This window comes from Pyrenophora tritici-repentis, chromosome 5 (genome assembly GCF_003171515.1).
Source record: "Pyrenophora tritici-repentis strain M4 chromosome 5, whole genome shotgun sequence".
Taxonomy (NCBI): Eukaryota; Fungi; Ascomycota; class Dothideomycetes; order Pleosporales; family Pleosporaceae; genus Pyrenophora; species Pyrenophora tritici-repentis.
Window position 1 is genome coordinate 1,891,453 of NC_089394.1, and position 21,127 is coordinate 1,912,579.

The window sequence follows — 21,127 nt, forward strand, 5'->3', positions numbered from 1 at the left end:
CGCCTACATAGGACCTACTACCCTCGCCTACGCTACGCATAGAGGGCACTACCTTAAAGCCCGTCCGCAAAGTTATTAGCTACGTAATCCCTAAAACTAACTTGCCTTAAGGTAGTTAGCTAACTCTAGCCGCCTACGAGTACGACGCTAACAGCGAGCCTAGGCTAGTAGGAGAACTTAACGAGGCTTTTATTAAAGGCTTAACTACGAAACCTAGAGAGAAACTCCACTAGTTCTGCTTTAACACCGTCTACACCCTATATAACAACCTCGCCAATTTTTAAGAGCGCCTAATTGACGCTTAGGAAGACCTTATTAACGAGCGCTTCGCTCAACTTAACTCTAAAAAGTAGGTAAAGTTCCTTATAAACTAGCTTTAAGAGGTGAGAGGCAGCCTCTACGTAGCTAACTAAGACCTCTAGTTAAAACTTAACACCGCTAAGCGACGAGCTGAATACTACCTCTAGCGCAAGGAGGAGTACAAGACTACCCTTAACTAAGAGTCTACTGCGCACGACGAAACTAAAGAAAAGCTTAAAGCCTATGCTAGCACCGCGCGCCTATCTCTATACAGTAAACCGCATAACTCTATCTCTAACGAATTAGATAGACCCGTTATTGTACGCTGCCACCGCTTAGCTACTAAACTTAGCTCTAACGCTCTGCTGCCCGCTATAACGCAGCGACGATCTAAACAACCTAAACTCGCGGTCTTTAAGGGCCCTATAGGCACAAAGACCTCTACCTACTAGAGATAGAAGCTTGACATGTAGAGCTAGTTCCGTGCCTATCTATACCCTTTCGCTAATAACGAGGAGAAGCAACTAGACTACATCCGCATGAAAACCACTGGCGTAGCCTAGGATAATATCTCGAGCGGATAGTTTGTCGAAGGAGACGAGTGCTATACTACATAAGAAGCGTGGGATATCCTCAACGCCTACTACGGCCGTTTAAATACCCGCCTAGATGCCTATAACTTCTACGAAAAGGAAGGCTTTATAAAGCCTAATAAGACTATTACCTTCTACCTAGCCCGCTTTAAAGCCGGCGTCGCTCCCTTAAAATAGGACGACGAGGAAAAGACTCTATAAGCCTACAAGAGGTTACTAGACTAGTGGCGCAGCCGAGCGGAGCACCTTATGAGCGACGACACCTTCACTAAGGACTTTGCTAAGTTCAGCTATAAGCTCCAACACCTCGAATAACTTTACTTTGCCCTCTAGCCCTCTCACAACCCTAGTAAAAGTAATAGTAGAGGTAGCAGTCGTGGCGGCGGCGGCAATAACCGCAACCGCAATCGTAACGCCAACAACGCGTAGCTTAAAGGCAGCGGAGCTAACTAATTTATTATTAACAAACCCTATAGGGAGCGCACTATTATAGAGACCTAGGTCCTAGCTAACTTAGAACGCTGCTTTAAGTACACCCGTGTAGGCTATAAGCCTAACTCCGACGACGCGCCCTGCAAGGATATAGATAAGCTCACTTTAATAGGCCGCTACCCTAAAGTCCCCACCGCCTTAAACAAAGCTCGTAAGGCCGCTAGCGTCCCTATCTCTAAGGCCGCTGTACGCATTAACGCCGTCTAAGCCTCTACTCCTCTAGCGGCCGCCTCTAACGCCCGCTTAGAAAACGAGTAGTCCCTAGCAAAAGTCGCCCCTAGGGACCCTAAGAGCCTAAGAAACTTAATAAAGAACCCTTAAATACACCTAAACCTATAACGCCCCCTTCTCCTACTGCCGAAGACTGCGACGACAACGACACTAAACCTGACCCCACACTGTAAGCAATCCTAGACCGGATTAAGAACCTAGAACGCCCTACTTGTTACGGATCCATAGACTCGCTCGGCCCATGGCCCCCATATCGATAAGATCCTTATCTTATCGGACTAGCGCCTTGGCGCCCACAGCATAAGTTCGGGCTCACAACGTAGATAGCTCGATAGCTTGTATCTTGTCAAATCCAATCTTTCTTGATCGATCCCTCACATTATACAAGCTCCCTTTCAAGACGGGCCCTGGAAGCTCGTTCGCGAATTGTATTTTCTTGTCGCTGCGAGCGACACGCCAACGACAGAAACACTTACGCGACGAGGATCGCATTGACTATACGTACCGCCGCAGAAGAGCCGCCGTAGTAAAGACACCTGATTGCCCAGCTGCATAGCTGTACCCACCTGCCAGAAAAGACCCGCCGCCGCAGAGTGCCGCCGCGGAAGACACTGGATTGCCCAGCTGCATAGCTGTACCCACCTGCCAGAAAAGATCCGCCGCCGCTTCTAGCGCTGCCGCCGATGATGGCCCGACTAAACGAGACGAGCAAGGATGCCCACGACCAGGGTGCTCAGAACGACACACAAACCATTCCAGCAGAGTCGCACCTTGAGTACGGCGACTTTGAGAATGACGACGACCTCACCGAAGCGGAGAAGGCGACTATTAGACAGAAGCTCGCCACCCGCAAGAGACAGGTCACTTTTGGCCGTGGAGACGGCCAAGGCAACAGCGAGGACGAGGGCAATGACGTCAACGCCGCTGAACGCCGACGACAGTCTTGTAGACAGTCTCTTAAGAAAGCCGTTAAGCCAGCGGATAAGACTTCTATAGAACTAGGCTACGACGACGACACGGATGACATGTATCTACGTTTTTATGGCATCCACGACAACGATGAGCGCGAGATCCTCGCGGACATGAGGAACGTTGACGACTTCACCGCTTGCATCGCTGAACATGCTGAGAGTGTCTTTGGACACCTAGCAGATTTGCTTAGTCAGATAGCTGAACAAGCCGAACAGCTAGACCAAGCACATAATGAAGCCCGTGTACAACAAGAAGCAGCTGACGCCCGCGTGGAGCGCGCCCAGACGCAAGCTCGCGCTGCCGCCGCAGACGAGCTTGCCCAAGTCACCCAGAAATGCAACCGCATGATCACTACTAAGAACAGCTACGCTTCACGGCTAGCAGTGCTCGAAGACGAGCTTGCAGCCTCGCGCGAGTCAAACGTGAAGCTCTACTCCCAGATTAGCGACCTCTACAACGAGAGGAGTGTCCTGCAACAGCACGCGGGCGTCCCGACGAATGGAAATTTATATGACACGCGCCCAGCTCAGTTCCAGTCGTCCCCTCCTCCAATGACTGCGAACCCGTTCATTGGCACTGGCACTCACGACTTGATGCTGCCTCCCCCTATGGCACATCATCAGAAAAACCGACCCCTAGCTCGGTCTGCTGTATCGGACAACCTCACTGCAACGGGTGCAAAGCTGAAGGATATTGACATCTTTCGCGGAGACAGCACCGACAAAGAGGACTACAAGTATTGGCGCCGCAGCGCCAGGAACTTCTTAAACAAAACTACTATCCACACAACTGTTCAAGATCAGCTCGACTACCTGATTGACCACTTGCGAGGACCAGCCGCTGCACAGGTGGAATATAGAGCAGCACCCGGAGCTCGTAACGCCTACGTGACAGCGGAAGAAGTCCTCACGGAACTTGATCGCATCTTTGACACGGTCGACAAGGTCACCGAAGCCAGCGCAGCGCTACACGACAGCGGCTCTGGAGGATTAAAGCAACGCGACAATGAATCGTTTAACACCTGGGTAGCCCGCTTTACCTCTACAGTCGCACCATTGAACCTGGGCGACAACGAAATGATCCAGCACGCGATCCGACTCATGAAGTTTGGTCGTAACGCAGGTTTACAATTCCGCCATGGTGATACTTGGGAAGCGTTTGCCCAGAATTGCCGCACTCAGCAACAGCTCTCACGTCTCACCCAGAGCAGCGGAAATAATGGTACCCGAACCGGCCGCAACACGTCTAACGCTGGTGGTGGAGGTAATGGCAACGGCAACAGCAATAGCAGCGGCTCCACAACGCGTAACAACTACGGTCGCACGCGCGCGCAACTCAACGCGTTGAGTAAGCAAGGCGAGTGCTTTAAATGCGGAGGCACGGCAAATGTCAGCGGCAAGAAACATCGTCCGACCGACGCAGACGTCCCAGCAGCCTGCAAGTCTGGCTCTATCGTGCCAGCTAGCCGCGTCCCTGCCCTCAAAGCTACATTCACCAACGCCGCCCTCCAGGCCACAGTCGTCGATGCCACCGACGAGTCGGAAAACTAGCCGTCCCCGGCGAAAGACGCCCCCGGGGACCGCACCAAAATGGTCCACAGATACAGTTACAGTCACAGTCAAAGCCACAACTACCAGTCCAACCCTTGTTAGCGATACCCCTATTGTTTCACCGACCCTTGATACCCAAACTACCCCGCTCACCGGAGCTACACCTAGCACTTTACGCGTTTGTTTACAAGAATTGGAGGACTGGACGCCTCCCCAGGCTATAGAGGACAGACACGTTGTCTTGAGCGCGAACACTATGGTCAAAGGCAAGCAGCTTGTCCAAGGCCAGCAGTTCGTTTTCAAGTGCAAGGTCGCCACTTCGAATAGCTATATTGATACGGAAGCTTTGACTGACTCTGGTGCTACTGGAAACTGTATCTCCACACTATTTGCGCAACGACATAACCTGCCGACGTTTCGGCTTAAACAACCTTTGCAACTACGACTTGGCGACGGCAATTTCGCCATGGCGCCTATCACACACGGCGTCCTAGCCCCCATCTCCCACGCTGAACACGTTAGCGAGGAACTCTTCTACAGTGTACCTATGACGACTTACGACTTTATTTTCGGCACTTCATGGCTAGAAGAGCATAATCCACACATCGACTGGAGGGAAAAAACTATGCGTTTCAACAGCGAGCATTGCTACGCCAACTGCCTACACAAAGGCGAGCAAGTCACTGTTCGCAGCAGTCGACACCGACGGGCCGCAGCAAAAGCCAAAGAACGGAACCCGACCTACGCGAACATGGACATACACCATGTGTCAGGTGAGGCCGCTGCCGCACTGGCATCACGACCAGAGAACGGTACTATCTGGCTGTACCCACATGATTTTGAACAACTCGACAAAGATGACAGCGATGACGCCGACGAGAGAGCCCAGGCTAGCCGCGTCTTCGCCTCACTATTTGCCATGGACATGAACGCCCTATCTCAGGAAGACATTGATAAGTTCCACCAGAAGCTGAACTCGCCCGCTAAAACTCGCGACGAGGTCCTAGACAAGTTGCCCGAATGGCTCCACGATCTCGCCCACCGATTTAATCCTGATCCCGCCACGACAGACTTGCCCGCTCGACGAGGCGCGGTCGACCACAGCATTGACATTATCCCCGGATCAAAACACCCAAACGCTAAGATGTACGGCATAAGTAAGGACGAAGGCCTTGCCGTTAAAGCTTATGTTGAGGACATGAGAGGACGCGGTGAGATCCGTGAAAGCAAGTCAGACTTCGCTTCGCCTGTGCTCGTCGTCCGCAAATCTGGAGGTGGACTCCGCATTTGCGTGGACTATAGAGCGCTCAATGCCGTCACTATCAAGAACAGGAACGCTCCTCCGATGATTAAAGAAACGCTCGCGCGGCTAGCTAACGTCGCCTACTTCACCGTGGTCGACGTCATCGCCGCCTTTAACAAAATCCGCATCAAGGAAGGCGACGAACATAAGACTGCCTTCCTAACACGGTATGGCCTATTCGAATACTTAGTGATGCCTTTCGGACTCTGCAACGCACCAGGTACCTTTCAGGCCTACATTAACGAGGTTTTACGCGATTACCTTGACGAGTTCTGCTCTGCATACCTCGACGACGTCCTAATCTACAGCGCGTCTTTGGCAGAGCATAAGGTTCATGTCCGCAAGGTTATCGAGAGTCTAGGTGAGGCCGGACTTCATCTAGACATTGACAAGTCCGAGTTTGCCGTCCAAGAGGTGAGATACCTGGGCCTCATTCTTACAACTGAAGGCATCAAAATGGACCCCGCCAAGGTTAAGTCAGTGCTCGACTGGGGCACCCCAACAACATTGAAAGAGTTGCAAGCATTCCTAGGTTTCGCAAATTTCTACCGAAGGTTTATTGTTGCCTTCTCTTATATCGCGCGGCCGCTCACGGATCTTACCCGCGGGACAAACGGCGACGTCAAGCTGAACTTTCCTATCGCCCAAGGATCTGCTGCCCACGACGCATTCGAAAAGCTTAAGAAAGCATTTACCATCGCCCCGGTCCTCGCGCACTTCAACCCCGCGCTTGAGACCTGGGTCGAAACAGACTCCTCCGACACCGTCACAGCAGCCGTGCTGTCCCAAGTCCAGACTGACGGAGTGCTAAAACCAGTCGCTTTTATCTCCACAAAGATGTCACCAGCTGAGTGCAACTATGCCATCTACGACAAGGAGCTTATGGCCATCGTCCGCGCCTTTGAGGAATGGAGACCAGAGCTGGCCGGCACCTCGGACCCGGTGAAGGTCATCTCAGACCATGCCACCTTACAGACCTTTATGGTCAACAAAGCACTCAACAGGCGTCAAGCAAGATGGGCTGAGTTTCTGAGCGAATTCAACTTTAAGATCACTTACCGACCAGGCAGACTAGGCAGCAAACCCGACGCCTTGACGAGACGCCCCGGCGACACACCCACGAACCCAAACGATCCACGGATCATACATCAGACCCAGACGATCCTCGGCCCCGACCGCGTCGACGACGTCATCAAACGAGACACGCACACACACAACGACGCCCGACAAGCAATTCAACTCGCGGCGCTGTTATTCGAATACGCGGAGGAGGTACAAACGCTAGCAGGCATGCTATATCTAATGAGCGAGGAGGCGTATGGCGTCGATGATTTGGTGGATGACGACTCAACCCCAGACGTAGCCTTGGACAGCCAGCCTAAGGGGGAGACAATTGAGATCCCTCACGCTGCTGCGCCAGCTTCCCTGGCACGGGTGCCGGGGGAGAACGCGCCTGACGATGGACTTATGACAGCGATCGTAAATGCCTACCGCGTCGATCCCACACTACAAGAAATAATACGAGCAAAGGCAGACGGCGCCCGTCACCTTCCCCACACTGTCGCCATACAAATGAAGCTGAAGCTAGAGCTACAGGACTGCGAAATCCGCAACAGTCTGGTTTACTTCCGCGGCAGACTCTTCATCCCCTACGACGACGATCTTCGCAAAGACATCGTCCGTCGGTTCCACGACACCGCCACGGCGGGCCACGGCGGCAAGCGCTCTACCTACTACCTAGTTAGCCAACAGTACTACTGGCCGCTCATGACAGACACAGTCGCTCAGTATACCCGGAGTTGTGTAGTTTGCCGACGCGCAAAGCCATACAGAGACCGCAAGCAGGGACTGCTGCACCCGCTCCCCGTACCGAAACGATTCTGGACTGACATTTCAGTCGACTTCATCACACCCCTGCCAGACTGTACTAGATTCGGACGCACCTACTCTCATGTCATGGTCGTGATTGACCGGCTAAGCAAGTCGCAACGGTTTATCGCCCTAGACAGCCTTGAAGTTGATGCTGTTGTCCGAGCATTTGTCGATTACGTTTGGAGAGAGGAAGGTTTCCCTACTACAATTGTGTCTGACCGAGGGTCACAGTTCGTCTCTCATTTCTGGAAGGAGCTGTGTCATCGACTGGGTGTTACACCAAAGCTCTCTACAGCTTACCACCCAGAAACAGACGGCCAGACTGAAGTCGCCAACGCCGGACTAAAGTGTTACCTGCGTGCTTACACGAACTATATGCAAAACGACTGGGTAGACTGGCTGCCACTAGCCCAGCTCGCCATCAATAACAGAGAAAACGTGTCCTCTGGCGTCGCACCCGCGCTTGCCACCAAGGGCTACCTACCTCGCATGGGATCGGAACTAGTCACCGAAGACTCGCCCATTACCGACGCCCGTTCACGCGCAGAACAGTTGCTCCGCGAAGACGCCCGAGGCACGGTGAAAAGGATGACCGACGTTATCCGTTTCATGCAAGAAAATCTTCGCTGGTCCCAAAACAAGATGGAACACTACGCCAACCAGCACAGACAGCCCGCTCCAGACTACCGCGTCGGTGACAAAGTCTATATTGATGCCCGCAATATCCCTACGATGCGCCCGAGCCGCGGTCTCAGCGCAAAGAACCTTGGCCCATACAAAGTGCGAGCTTTGCCCAACCGATATGCAGTCGAGCTCGCACTACCAGACTGCTACAAACAAGTCCATCCAGTGTTCCACCCATGGTTACTACACCTGGACGCCGATCAAACAGCTCGCCCAAGTGAGGGCGTCATCGCTGAGAAACACCCTGACGGAGAGCACGACTACTACGTAGACATGGTCGTCGACTGTCGCATAGATAAACGACGCAAGGACACCCTCACAAACAAGAAAGGCATGCTCCAGTATAAGGTTAAGTACACCAACTCCCCAGACTGGAATGCCTCGCCCGCATGGCAAGACTATACAGACCTGTGGGGCGCAGAGGAAGCGGTTGAAGACTTTCACCGTCTCTATCCCGACAAGCCCCCACCTCACGAACTGTATCGAGACCTAGCGTTGTATCTCAACCTAGTCGCCGCATATTCACTTGGTCGCGATGATGTTGAAGTTGTTAGCGTACTAGACAGTTGTGAGCTTGCCCTATCACCTTCGCATTCACTGATGGCACAGCTTGGACCTGGGAAGGTGGCACAACTCAGGACGTCTGTCTCCAAGCAGAAGCAAGGACCCGAAGGATGAGACACAACATAACTGCTCGGCATCAAGCACAGCGTCATAAAATAAAAGACATTCACGGCTTGCAGGTGCAACCGTCTTCTGAAAGGGGGGGTAATGTTACGGATCCATAGACTCGCTCGGCCCATGGCCCCCATATCGATAAGATCCTTATCTTATCGGACTAGCGCCTTGGCGCCCACAGCATAAGTTCGGGCTCACAACGTAGATAGCTCGATAGCTTGTATCTTGTCAAATCCAATCTTTCTTGATCGATCCCTCACACTACTGCCCTACGGGTTCGCGTCTCTGCTATCGCAGCCGCTGCTATTCGTAGCGATACTTATCTCCCTATAGTAGGTTAGTAATTAGTATTTAAAGGGATAATATCTCCCCCTTAACAACTATCCTTACACGTGGAACTTATAGGTAACTCTAGTTGTGCCTCTCTCTTTATTAATGAATCTTATTGTGAGGGATCGATCAAGAAAGATTGGATTTGACAAGATACAAGCTATCGAGCTATCTACGTTGTGAGCCCGAACTTATGCTGTGGGCGCCAAGGCGCTAGTCCGATAAGATAAGGATCTTATCGATATGGGAGCCATGGGCCGAGCGAGTCTATGGATCCGTAACACTTATGCTCGCGCATATAAATACAAATTAATTCCGCTCTAAGACCTAGCTGTCCTAGAGCTCGCAGACGGCACCTAAGTTGCTAACGTTACCTATATAACACGGGTACACGTAACTTTTAGTACCTACTATAAATAAGTCCTTGCCTATATGAGTAAAGTCAGCGGAGTGCAAATAATCCTTAGCACTCCCTATTTTTAAATCTATAACCCCTAGGTAAACTAGGCCACTATATTAATAGTATTTAACTTAGACTGTTACATTCGCAACTACCTAGAAAACCACAAGCTATGCATAGCTGCTAGTAGCCAACACCGTAAACACCTAGCGCCCCTAGCCTATAAGCTTAAAGAAGCTCGCTATCCTAAGGCTCCTTAACATCCCCCGCCTATTAACATCGCTTTTATCTTAAGCCGGGTGGCCGCTATTTTAGTGACAAGAGGAGAACAGGTGTGACTAGCCTCTATAGAATAAGTTGAAAGACTTTGCAATATAATTAACTAAGAATAGACGGATACCTAACTACTACGAGCGGTAGGAGCTAAAGTCCTCCCTAAAGACTTTAAAACGTTTTGCGATTAAATAGAGCGCCCCTACATAAGTAAAGAGGAAATCCTAGCTAAGCTGCTAGAGGTCCTTTATCCCCTCTACTATGGCTTCGACCCACAAGAGGCTGATAGGATCCCTCCGCAGCGAGATAAGCTAGACTACGCTATTAAAATCTATTTAGACCCCAAAACTAGAAAACCGCCTCGCCCTTTATTATAGCGGCTAAGGCCGCTATCCCATAACAAAGCCTAAGCTGTAAAGCTCTATATGAATAATATAATCTAGAAAGGCTACATTAAACGTAGCACCTCTAAATAGGCTGCCCCCCTCCTAGTAGTTAAGAAACCTAGAGGAGGTATTTAAATTTGCGTGGACTATCGAGGACTTAATGCCTATACTATTAAGAACTATAACACCCCTCCGTTAATACGCGATATACTTAATAAGCTATCTAAGGCTAAATTCTTCTCTAAGATAGACGTTACTGCCGCCTTTAATAAAATCTAGATTCAAGAAGAGCATAAACACCTCTTAGTGTTTATTACGCTATACGGCCTATACTAGTATACTATAATACCCTTTAGAATGTGTAACAGCCCTAGAAGATTTTAAGCCTATATTAACGACGTCCTTTATAAGTACCTAGACGAATTTTGCATAGCCTATCTAGACAACGTTGTTATATTTAGCGAAATAAGGGAAGAGCATAATGAATATCTACTCCAAGTAGTCACACGCCTATCTAACGCTAGGCTCCCTATAGACATCCTAAAATCTAAATTCTTCTAAGAAGAAGTTAAGTTTCTTAGGCTTATTATTACACCGAACAGTATAAAGATAGACCTAGAAAAGGTTAGTGCTATATAGGACTAGCTTCTACCTAAGTCCCTTAAGGATATCTAAACCTTCCTTAGCTTTGCTAATTTCTATCGCCGTTTTATATATAGCTTCTCTAATATCGCTAAACCTCTTACCTATCTTACCCGCGGAGATCTAAAGCTGTTTCAAATAACCCCTGAAGCTTCGCGAGCCTTTAACCTACTTAAGTAGGCATTCTATAGTAAGGTGGTCCTCGCCTATTTTAACCTAGACCTTAAATGCATCCTAGAAACTAACGCCTCTGACTACGTCTACGCTGCAGTGCTCTCCTAAATTTAAAGCGACGACACTATACGCCCTATAGTGTACCTCTCTCAAAAGATGACTCCTATAGAGTACAATTATAAGATCTATAACAAGGAACTACTAGCGATAGTCCGCGCCTTTGAGGAATGGCGCCTAGAGCTCGCAGGCGTCGCCGACACAGTAGAAGTACTTACTAACTATTAAGGCCTCGAATACTTCCGCTCTAAACGCCACCTTAACCGCTAATAAGCCCGCTAGGCTAAGTTCCTAGAGGAATTTGACTTTAAAGTTAAGTATCGGCCTAGAAAATAAGGCACGAAGCTAGATAGCCTTACTAAAAGGATAGGTGACCTGCCTAAGAGTGTCACCAACAACCGCGTCTAGCACTAGTATTAGACTATCCTCAGCAACCACTAGTGGGATAGAGGCAGCTATCAAGCTATCCGCCTTGCTAGCCTCTGCTTAGGAGAAGCTAAGTGCGACCTGCCCTCTATCTTATCCCTTATGCATAAATCTAGAGAAGGCATGTTACGCGTAGGCACCGCTATAGTTAGGCTAGCCCGCCTTACTCTCTAAGGACAACATAACCTTTACGACAACCTTATAGCAGCTAATAAAATAACTACCTAAGAAATAGTCGATGCCCTCTATCCTATAGACGCCCGCCTTACCGCTATCTGCGACGCACTTAACAACGGCTATTAACGTATCCCTTACCACCTTATTACTAAAGGCGTGCAGTTAGAACTAGGCGATCTTAAAACTAACGCTAAGGGAAAGCTTTTTATGCGCTATAACCGCCTTCTTGTCCTATTTAGCAAGAAGCTAAGGACCCGCATTATAAAAGATATCTATAACTCCCTACTAAGAGGACACGAGGGTCGCACCATAATATACTAGTAGGTGAGCTAATAGTACTATTAGCAAGGCATAACTAACACTATTGTAAGGTTCACTAATAACTGCACCACCTGCGGGCGCTCTAAAGTTAACCGCTACGCTAAGTATAGCCTCCTGCACCTATTGCCTGTACTAGAGAAATACTAGATGGACATCTCTATCGATTTTATTACGCCGCTGCCACCCTTAAAGTGGTGCGGCCACTTATACTATCACATTATAGGGGTCGTGGATAGGCTGTTAAGAAGAAGAAGTTTATCGCTATTAAGAACATAGAGGTACTAACTATCGTTAACAAGTTTCTCGAATACATCTAGAGAGAAGAGGGCTACCTAAAGACCCTAGTTTTAGACTAAGGCCGCTAATTTATATCCTACTTTTAGCGCCGCCTTTGCGACCGCGTCGGCACAGCACTAAAGCTCTTAACTACCTATTATCCTAAGACAGATAGCTAAACAGAAAACGCCAACGCGGACTTAAAGCAGTACCTGCGCTTTTACGTGAACTACCTACAGGATAACTAGGCCTAGCTCTTACCTTTAGCTAAATTCGAAGATAACTCCGCTATAAGCTCCGCTACTAGAGTTTCCCTATTTTAAGCAACAAAGGGCTACTAACCTCGCTTTGGCCTAGAACTAGCCTACGCTATTACTAACGCCACCCTAGCTGCAGCACAGCGGCGCGCTGCTGACTCCCTTATAAACCGCATTAACGCAACCCGTCGGTACCTCCGCGATAAGATCGCCTAGACCTAGGAACGCATAAAAGACTTCGCTAATATCCACTGCTATCTAGCCCCCCGCTTCGCTGTTGGCGACTAGGTGCTCCTTAACGCTAAATATATTAAGACTAAAAGGCTAGTTAAGTTGCTAGACTATAAGAATATAGGTCCCTACTAGATTACCTGTGTTATTAATAATATAGCCTATAAGCTAGACCTGCTAGATAGCCTTAAGAACATCTTTCCCGTTTTTCATCCGTGGCTGCTCTAACTATATAAAGATAACGCTCTACCTAGACAGCCTAGAGCTAACGACAACGCTCTCCCTAAAGTCTATTTAAACGATAAGGGCGACATAGAGTATGTTATCGCTTAAGTCTTAGACTCCCGCATACGAAATACAATGAACGACCCTTATACTAGCCGCCGTGGTTGCCTCTAGTACAAAGTTAAATAGGTTGGTAACGACTAATCTAAAGGCTGGCAACCCTACTTTAACCTGCGCGGCAGCAAGGAGTCAGTCTAGGACTTTCACGACCGCAACCCTGGGCGCCCTAGGCCTCACGCCACCTTTCATAATTCTGACGACAACGGGCAGCTTGCCGTTGCCCTGCTTTGTGTTTTTAATAGAAGTTTAAACGCTTAGTTAGGACTTTGAGCATTTTGGAGGGGGGACATGTTATAGTTTAGAACCTTAGTGTTCTAAGCACGGACCACGCCGGCGCCTCGGGTGCCGAGGCCCCGCTGCCCCACACATATTTAATTCTACCGAAGTTTCTTAGAAACTCGGTACTGCAAAAACTTTGTAATTCAACATAGTTTCAAATACCTGATCCTGTGAGACCCTAACAGTGCCTAATCTCACCGCAACGGCCGCAGCGTCGCCCTGCGCGCACCCTCTTCGCCGGCTCCTCACCCTCCTCACGTCTGCCACCCTCCCTTTCAGCAATTAAGTCTAATACCTTGCTAACTGTTAATGTCTCCTCTGCCCGTACGTAGCGTCTCTTGCGACTTTTACGCTCTGTTGCTGCTTTAGCAGTAGTATTAAGGCGCACTATCTCTGCGCGTATTAACACTATCTTATAAGCTATCTACTGCGCGCCTTTTATTAGCTGCTATACCTGCTTATTAAGTGAACTTGCTAGAGACCCTTAATGGATTTTCATCCTGTTTTGAACCAGCGTTAATTGCGCCTCCATTTTTTTAGCGTTACGTAGTGTTTTCGCCTCTTAAGCGGCGTTAACTTGCTGTGGTGGAGTTTGCGTACGCAGCTGCACATCTAGCTTTAATAACACAGCCTATAGATTATATAGAGATAATCTAGCGCCTTAGAACTCTGCGTAAGCATTCTCTCTTGTAAACGCCTCTTAAAAGCTACTTTAAAGGCTAGTAAGAAGGTCTGTTTGCTAATATAGTTAATACGATCGCGTGCTAAGGCTAAGATCTAATTACCGTACGCGCGCTTTAATAGCGAGAAATAGGCGACGTTAAGCGGCTGTAGGAGGTGCGACCAGTGTAGAAGCATATAAAGGGCAATAATCTTCTTCTCCTTACAGTAATCCTAGGAATCTATTAAGCAATAGCTCTTATAGCCGTTAATAATTAGTAGCCTATACGCTCCTATAGGCCTCGTATGCGTATTAAAGTAATTAAGCTAGGTAAGCGCTAGATTATTATTCGTCTAGCCTGTTAGGCTTACTTAAATAACCTAGTTGCGTAGGAGGTCCTTAGTAAACTAGTTAGAGATAAGAACCTTGCTGGCAAAGATAAGGAAGGGTAGGATAACACGCCCTATTGCGCTAACGCCCTATATTAACGTAGTCTACTTGCGATTACTAGGCTAAAGCTTCTTCGCTTTCCTAGGTTTTTCTATGCCTGTTATAATAAGTTATAAAGATATCTTGCCTATTAGGAAGCTAGACTCGTTAAAGCTGTACATGTCGTTGTCTATAATACCGTACTTCGCCTTTATGTTCTAAACCAGCGTGAACTAGGGCTTAATAATCACTAGGTCTTCGTAGAGAGATCGCTGGTGATCGTATAGACGAGTCCAGCGCGTGCGCAGCTTAGGTGTACGCTTAATAAACCTGTTGACCTAGCATTTACTAATAGGCTTACCGCCGTAGTCGCGCAGCAGTCTATCAGCTATATCTTGTACGTATAGCTTCGAGGGCGGTACTCTACGTAAGTTCTCGTCAAGTATACGCTGCAGAATCACTTCCTCTTCTAGCTTCGTTAGGCGCTTTAATCTAGGCTCGTAGTCGTGTCTAGAGAGCTTCCCGTCGCGTCGTCGTTGTATTGTCCTACGAGGAACGCTGTAGACTACCTTAGCACGTCGTAGGCTCGTAATCTAGTCGCATTTAATGTTAGAGAGGGCAAGCTGTACGTCAGCTTTAGTATAGGGCTTGTGAGGTTATGGTTGTTAAGACATTACGTGTTGAGTGTCGCGCATGCGCTTCGCTGGTGTTCGTGGGGCGCTCACTGAGGTGGGGCGCTCACTGATAAAACAGGTTATAGCTATACACCTATTAGGCGTAGATAAGGTAGAAGTAAGGATCTAGACAATTAACTAGGGGATAGAGCTATACCTAGAGGTATATACGCATTAATTGCGGATCTCTAAGATATAGATAGTTTATAGACCGATCTTAAGTATACGTATATACTAGAGATAAATAATACCTAAAAGGATTAAGTAAGTTATAAGACGCTAAATACTATAGTTATATTAGCGACGCTCAATCTATCTATACTATAGGCACTTAATTTAGGGGATCGTCTGTATAGGGACGTCCTACCTAAACTACTACTAATATAGCGCAAGCTATAGAGCTATTTGATACGCTCTCTATTTATAGATGCCTTTGATAATGAGATTAATTTACTTAGGAAGGAAGGTATATAGACTAAGATCTTAATAGATTAAGTCTCTAATAAGCTACTCCCGCTTAAATAGATCTAGACATATAAGTATAATTAAGATAGTTACCTTAACTAAGGTAAAGCTTAGATTATTATAAGAGGCGATTTCTAAAAAAAAGACTTGCTAGATTTTACTTATATAGCTACGTTAGTAGCTAAATCCTCTAGGACCGCTATAGCGATCGCAGCTAAGTTTAATATAAAGATCATATAATTTGATATTATAGAAGCATTTTTAAGTGCTAAGATTACGGCAGAAAATCCGAGATTCTTTTAGCTACCCAACAGATTTAACAAACCTAGAATATATATATATTTAGCTTAATCGCGCGTTGTATAGATTAAGAGACTCGCTACTCCTCTAGTATAAGAAGCTCTCTAGATCGCTTAGGAAAGCAGGACTAGAGTACTTAAACGAAGAGTCCTACCTATTCCTAGGTAAGGATTATAAGTTCTTATTATTATTCTATAAAGACAATATCCTACTTATAGTTTATAAAGAGTTTAAGGATTAAGCTATAGAACTATAAAAAGTAATTAGTTCGAAGTATAAGATCAAGGTATAAGGAATAGTTGAGTAGTTCCTTGGAGTTAAGGTTATTTAGGACTAGGACTCTTAGATAATTACCCTACTCTATAATATAGATATTAATAAGATTTCTGAGAAGTTTAGCTTAGAGGATAGAATATTCCCTTTTACTCTACTATTATTAGAAGAACTAATCAAGTCTAATAGAGAGGTAACTAAGTAGTAGATTGAGGTATACTAGGAAAGAGTTAGATTAGTCTTATACACAGCTATTATACTTAGACTTAACGTAGCCTTTACTATCTCTAGACTATCCTATTTCTTTACTAATCTAAGTAATTAGCATATAAAGGCGGTAAAACGAGTAATTATATATCTATATAAGACTTAATAGGATACTATCTAGTATAGGCACTTTAATAGACTAGACCTAGTTATCCATAGCAACGCGTCTTTTATAGATAATCTAGAAACGCGTTGCTTCTCGTACAGCTACATTGCAATACTCTTTAGCGGCGCGATCTTCTAGAAAGTAACGCGCTAGAGTATAGTAACTACTGTTACAGATCCATAGACTCGCTCGGTCCATGGCCCCCATATCGATAAGATCCTTATCTTATCGGACTAGCGCCTTGGCGCCCACAGCATAAGTTTGGGCTCACAGCGTAGATAGCTCGATAGCTTGTATCTTGTCAAATCCAATCTTTCTTAATCGATCCCTTACATTATATAAGCTCCCTTTTAAGACAGGCCCTAGAAGCTTAGTTATAAATTGTATTTTCTTGTCGCTGCGAGCGACACGCTAACGACAGAAACACTTACGCGACAAGGATCGTATTAACTATACGTACCGCCGCAGAAGAGCCGCCGTAGTAAAGACACCTAATTGCCTAGCTATATAGCTGTACTTACCTGCTAGAAAAGATCCGCCGCCGCTTCTAGCGCTACCGCTAATAGTAGCCTAACTAAACAAGACGAGTAAGGATGCCTATAACTAGGGTGCTTAGAACGACACATAAACTATTCTAGCAGAGTCGCACTTTAAGTACAGCGACTTTAAGATCAACGATAATCTTACTAAAGCAAAGAAGGCGACTATCAGATAGAAGCTTACTATCTATAAAAGATAGGTTACTTTTAGCCGTAGAGATAGCTAAGGTAATAGTAAGGACAAGGGTAATAACGTTAACGCCGCTAAACGCTAACAACAGTCTTATAGACAGTCTCTTAAGTAAGCTATTAAGCTAGCGGGTAAGACTTCTATAGAACTAGGCTACGACGACAATATAGATAATATATATCTACGTTTTTATAGCATCCATAACAACGATAAGCGCGAGATCCTCGCGGACATAAGGAACGTTAACGACTTTACTACTTGCATCGCTATATATACTAAGAGTGTCTTTAGACACCTAGTAGATCTACTTAGTTAAATAGCTAAATAAGCTAAACAGCTAGACTAAGCACATGATAAAGCCTATATATAATAAGAAGCAGCTAACGCCTGCGTAGAGCGCGCCTAGACGCAAGCTTACGCTGCCGCCGTAGACGAGCTTACCTAAGTTACCTAGAAATACAACCGTATAATTACTACTAAGAATAGCTACGCTTTACGGCTAGCAGTGCTTAAAGACGAGCTTGCAGCCTTGCGCAAGTTAAACGTGAAGCTTTACTCCTAGATTAGCAACCTCTACAACGAGAGGAGTGTCGTGCAATAGTACACGGGCGTCCCGACGAATAGAAATTTATATAACACGCGCCTAGCTTAGTTCTAGTTATCCCCTCCTCTAATAACTGCGAACCCGTTTACTAGTACTAGCACTTACGACTTAATAGTGCCTCCCCATATAGCATATTATTAGAAAAACTAACCCCTAGCTTAGTCTACTATATTAGATAACCCTACTATAATAGGTGCAAAGCTAAAGGATATTAATTTCTTTTGCGGAGATAGCACTAATAAAGAAGACTATAAGTATTAGCGCCGTAGCGCTAGGAACTTCTTAAATAAAACTAATATCTACGCAACTATTTAAGATTAGCTTAACTACCTAATTAAATACTTGCGAGGACTAGCCGCCGTATAGGTAGAATATAGTGTAGCCCCTAGAGCTTATAACGCCTACGTAATAGCGGAAGAAGTCTTTACAAAACTTACTTGCATCTTTAATATAGTTAATAAGGTTACTAAAGCTAGCGCAGCGCTACACGATAGCAGCTCTAGAGGATTCAAGTAACGCGATAATAAATTATTTAATATCTAGGTAGCCCGCTTTACCTCTATAGTCGCACTGTTAAACCTAGGCGATAACAAAATAATCAAGTGTGTAATCTAACTTATAAAGTTTAGTTATAACGCAGGTTTACAATTCTGCTATAGTAATACTTAGGAAGCGTTTACCTAGAATTACTATCACGGAGCTGGTGCGCAGTGGGACTGAGGTAGAATATGTGTTGTACTGTGAGGAGCGTAAGGCTCCGCGAGGTGAGAGCTATCTAAGTGCTGGACCATGGGGCTAGCGACAGGTCACGTGCCTCACGTGATGTCCTTCCCAGGCAGGGTCAGTACCGTGACAATTACTGCACTTAGCAATAGCTCTTACGTCTCACCTATAGTAGTAGAAATAATAGTACCTAAATTAGCTGTAATACGTCTAACGCTAGTAGTAGAGGTAATAGTAATAGTAATAGTAATAGTAATAGTAATAGTAATAGTAATAGTAATAGTAATAGTAATAGTAGTAGTAATAGTAATAGTAATAGTAATAGCAGCGGCTCTACAACGCGTGAACTAAGTAGGGCGAGTGCTTTGAATGCGGAGGCACGGCAAATATTAGTAGTAAGTAATATTATCTAACTAACGTAGACGTCCTAGCAGCCTATAAGTCTAGCTCTATTATACTAGCTGGCCGCGTCCCTGCCCTTAAATCTACATTCACTAACGCCGCCCTCTAGGCCACAGTCGTCGATGCTACCGACGAGTCGGAAAACTAGCTATCTCTAGCGAAAGACGCCCTTAGGGACCGCACTAAAATAGTTGATAGATATAGTTATAGTTATAGTTAAAGCTACACCTACTAGTCTAACACTTATTAGCGATACCCCCTATTATTTTACTAACCCTTAATACCTAAACTACCCCGCTTACTAGAGTTACACCTAGCACTTTACGCGTTTATTTATAAGAATTAGAGGACTAGACGCCCTTAGCTACCTTATTGCATATTACCTAAAACGCTAGAGGTAACACGCGAGGATTAGTATAAGACACTATAGAAATGTCGACAACAACCTTATAAATCCCTACTATACTAACGCGAGTGTTAGAACTCTTAGAGAAAGGATAAGAAGCGTATAAGGAGGATCGCGACGACTATAAGCTGCGCCTTAAGTTATACAAAATACGGGAGAGGGACTATTAAGAAGAAAGTAATAAAATCTTAAAGATAGTCGAACACATCCTTACAACTATAACACCCTATTTACAACTTAGCTACTGCACCGAGAACGGCACGCCGCGCGACTAGATAACCACCCTCCAAGACACAGTAGGAGTGGATGAGGACGAGGAGAGAGCGCAAGCACGAGAGAGATACGAAGCCGCACTCAAGCTAATGCGTTCAACCACGAACTAGGAGACGTGGCTAAATAAATACGATTAGGCTGCAACTCGAGCTAAAACCCTTAAGGTGGCTAAGGTTATATAAACATAAGCTATAATAGACGACTTCCTAGGCTCTATATCTAAAATAGTATTAACCTAGACTATAGGGTTCTAAGGGCTAGGGTATAATAAGAAAGCTATAAATAGGAAAACGATAATAAAACTCTTCCGTGAATATATAAGTCTTTATTATCTATTAAGAGGGAAGCTAAAGAGCGCCTTCGCGGTAGGAGACTTATACGCGGAGAGCGGTAAACCCAACTTAGACACACTAAGGGACGCCTCTAGTGCGGAATTAAGAGCGCCATCTAAGGCTAGGGAAACCCTAGGCAATTAAACAAACGTAAGATAGATAGTTAAAGTACTAGAACTAAGCAGATCCTAGAGAGGAATTTAGCGAAAGCTAGAGATATATGTCCTGCTTATAAACAGCGTTATAAGATATCTAACTACTACTATGTAAATAAAGCTAAAACACCTAAATAGTTTTAGCTAAATTAAGGCATTATAAGATTAGTATAGTATAAACTCAAAAATAACACTAACTTATAGAGAACGATGCAGGAAATGTCCCGAGAGACTAAATAACCTCGATTCTTAACACGTTACGATTAATTACACCTTATATTAAGACATCACAAACACTAGACGCAGTTATTAAATATCTAGATAGACGCGAAATCTTAAGAATTAATAAGAGCATGATAAGATCGGCATTTAGCGCAAGCGAACAAGGATATCTATTAAAGGATACCTTTATCCTAGATTCTGGCTCGACTACGCACATCTGTAACGACCTCTTAAGAATTAAAGACGTACGCCCGTCGACGCCAGGGGACTACATCTAGGCTAGCAGTTCTAAAGTCTAAATATGAGAATACGGAGCTGTCACATTAATAATAGAGGGATCTTAGGACAAACAAACCCTATATATAGTTAACGTTGCGTAGTATCTAGACTTCCTCTGCAGCCTAGTATTATTTAGGCTACTCTAACGATAAGGAATATAGTGGGATAATTAGGAAGATCTAACAAGCCTACAACGATGGGATAGAATAATTATTACTATCTTATTAGAACGCTATAGGTAATAGATTATCGAAGATACTACTCTATTTAACTTAGCCTTCTATGTGCGTATAAATCGAACTAAGCGATTACTATAAAGGGCGACAGCTATGCTATAGCAAAAACGACTAGGATATCTAGGGCTATCTACTATTAAAGACCTTATACTGCAATCCAAGGGGGTAAGGATTAAAGGAATTACTATAGTATAATATAACGCCTAACGTGGTTCACAAGTGAGCGCCCCACCCAAGTGAGCGCCCCACCAAACACCAGCGCAGCGCACCCGCAGCGACAACACGCAATGTTACAACAACACCAAGCTCTAAGACTCTTTACTAAAGGCGACGTACAGATTG

At 45.8% G+C, this 21,127-nt stretch overlaps 3 protein-coding genes across 3 annotated transcripts; all 3 read left to right on the top strand.

Annotated features, from left to right (window-relative positions):
* Positions 1-2,302: 2,302 nt before the first annotated feature.
* On the top strand, positions 2,303-4,138 carry PtrM4_107130 (KfrA-N domain containing protein; the record flags this gene model as incomplete). Its single annotated transcript, XM_066107739.1, has 2 exons — positions 2,303-3,809; positions 3,966-4,138. 2 exons carry the CDS (start codon positions 2,303-2,305, stop codon positions 4,136-4,138), a joined length of 1,680 nt encoding a protein of 559 aa, XP_065962188.1.
* A 256-nt stretch (positions 4,139-4,394) lies between these two features.
* Positions 4,395-8,675, top strand: PtrM4_107140 (uncharacterized protein; the record flags this gene model as incomplete). The annotated part of the gene is made up of 1 exon (XM_066107740.1): positions 4,395-8,675. One exon carries the CDS (start codon positions 4,395-4,397, stop codon positions 8,673-8,675), a length of 4,281 nt encoding a protein of 1,426 aa, XP_065962189.1.
* Positions 8,676-11,036: 2,361 nt separating this feature from the next.
* On the top strand, positions 11,037-11,273 carry PtrM4_107150 (uncharacterized protein; the record flags this gene model as incomplete). The annotated part of the gene is made up of 2 exons (XM_066107741.1): positions 11,037-11,147; positions 11,220-11,273. 2 exons carry the CDS (start codon positions 11,037-11,039, stop codon positions 11,271-11,273), a joined length of 165 nt encoding a protein of 54 aa, XP_065962190.1.
* Positions 11,274-21,127: the final 9,854 nt, after the last annotated feature.